Here is a 1,272-nt window from a genome sequence, read left to right as displayed (position 1 = left end):
AGAAAAATCCTTGCTCACTTTCAATATCTGGGCTATTCATCAAATATAGTCTGACACATGCAGAACAGAAACCACCAAGACTTGGACTGCTTGCCCTTCGAGATCAGTTGATYGCTACCAGTGTCCCTTGATCAGCGCTTTAGTGACAGGAACATCACTAAATACAACTCCCTGGAAGTTGAACGGGTGGAAAATAACCTCTCTCTTGAATATTGTTAGAGTACTTCTAAGCCAAAGTCACATATTGGGKTTTTTTTTTGCCCCCACAAAGAAAACTAACAAGAAAGGCATATGTAAGCCAAAGTAGACAGCAGTGGGTCTGGGATAAGTCCCCAGAGATAAAAAGGGTTAACTGTTTTGGAAGCGTTTGTACAGAAAGAGAGACCAAGAAATGAGCGGGTGCCATCCTGAATGGTCCACAACCTCGCCAAGCCCCTGTTCTTGCTCCTGGAGACTCGTGCCCCAGTGCTCCCCCTCCACCCACTCTCAGAAAAGCACCCTTGCCAGAAGGGGATGGTATGGAAAGCGGCAGCTTTGTATGAATGAAGAATAATAAAACTCATATAGATCTCAAAAATTATGRGACTGGCGGGGAGCGGGAGCAAGGAGGTGGGAAGTGATTGTTACAAAGATATTTCATGCCTTGTCCTGTTCATCAGGTTAATCATTGCCTAAGCCTCTTCATAATGCAGTGAAACACCAATTTCTGCATTCTATATTTAACTAGAAAACAAATCTAACTGAAACACACACAAAAAAAATCATAACAAACAAATTAAAAGTGGTGTTTTTTAAAACTTGAACTTCTTCACGCTACACCACAACACCTTCCCGGGGCATGCCCTCCAACTTCTTAACCTTTCCAGCTTTCTTAAGATAGACTAGCTGTAAATAAATAAATAAAGTTCATGCAGGCAGCACTTTGGACCCGCTGCCAGGCAGCCCGGGAATCCCTCGCTGTTGGGACACAAGAGCCCTCCAGTCCTGCTTCCCATAGAGGGAAGCGGGAACCAGGCATGGCACCGTGGRGCACTGGACAGAGCACTGGCGAACGGACTCGGGAGCAGCACTTGTGCATGTGCCTGAGGGCGTCCGTGTCTTTTAAAGATTTCCTCCCCGAGGATGAGCGGCTCTTTCCACACGCGCTGCCAAGCTCCATCCTTCCCTCCCCGGCCGCGCGCGGCACTGGGCGTGTAGCAGGGCCCTATGTAACCCCCGCCGGCGCGGCCGGCCCCGCCACAGCCGCCGCGCTGCGCCGCGCACCGCTGCGCC

General features: G+C 49.4%; 1 protein-coding gene across 1 annotated transcript in view; it reads left to right on the top strand.

The window, feature by feature from the left end:
- The first annotated feature begins 908 nt into the window (after positions 1 to 908).
- LOC112956179 overlaps positions 909 to 1,272 on the top strand; it is a 9,305-nt gene continuing 8,941 nt past the window's right edge. The window contains exon 1 of the mRNA XM_026049684.1: positions 909 to 1,208. Within this exon, the coding sequence (XP_025905469.1) occupies positions 909 to 1,208 (300 nt within the window). The remainder of the gene's footprint in view (positions 1,209 to 1,272) is intronic.

Source organism: Nothoprocta perdicaria, unplaced genomic scaffold (assembly GCF_003342845.1).
Source record: "Nothoprocta perdicaria isolate Ctin4 unplaced genomic scaffold, notPer1 scaffold_60, whole genome shotgun sequence".
In the NCBI taxonomy this organism is placed as follows: Eukaryota; Metazoa; Chordata; class Aves; order Tinamiformes; family Tinamidae; genus Nothoprocta; species Nothoprocta perdicaria.
The sequence above is the reverse complement of the archived record's forward strand: the minus strand, read 5'-3'. Positions and strand labels throughout refer to the sequence as shown.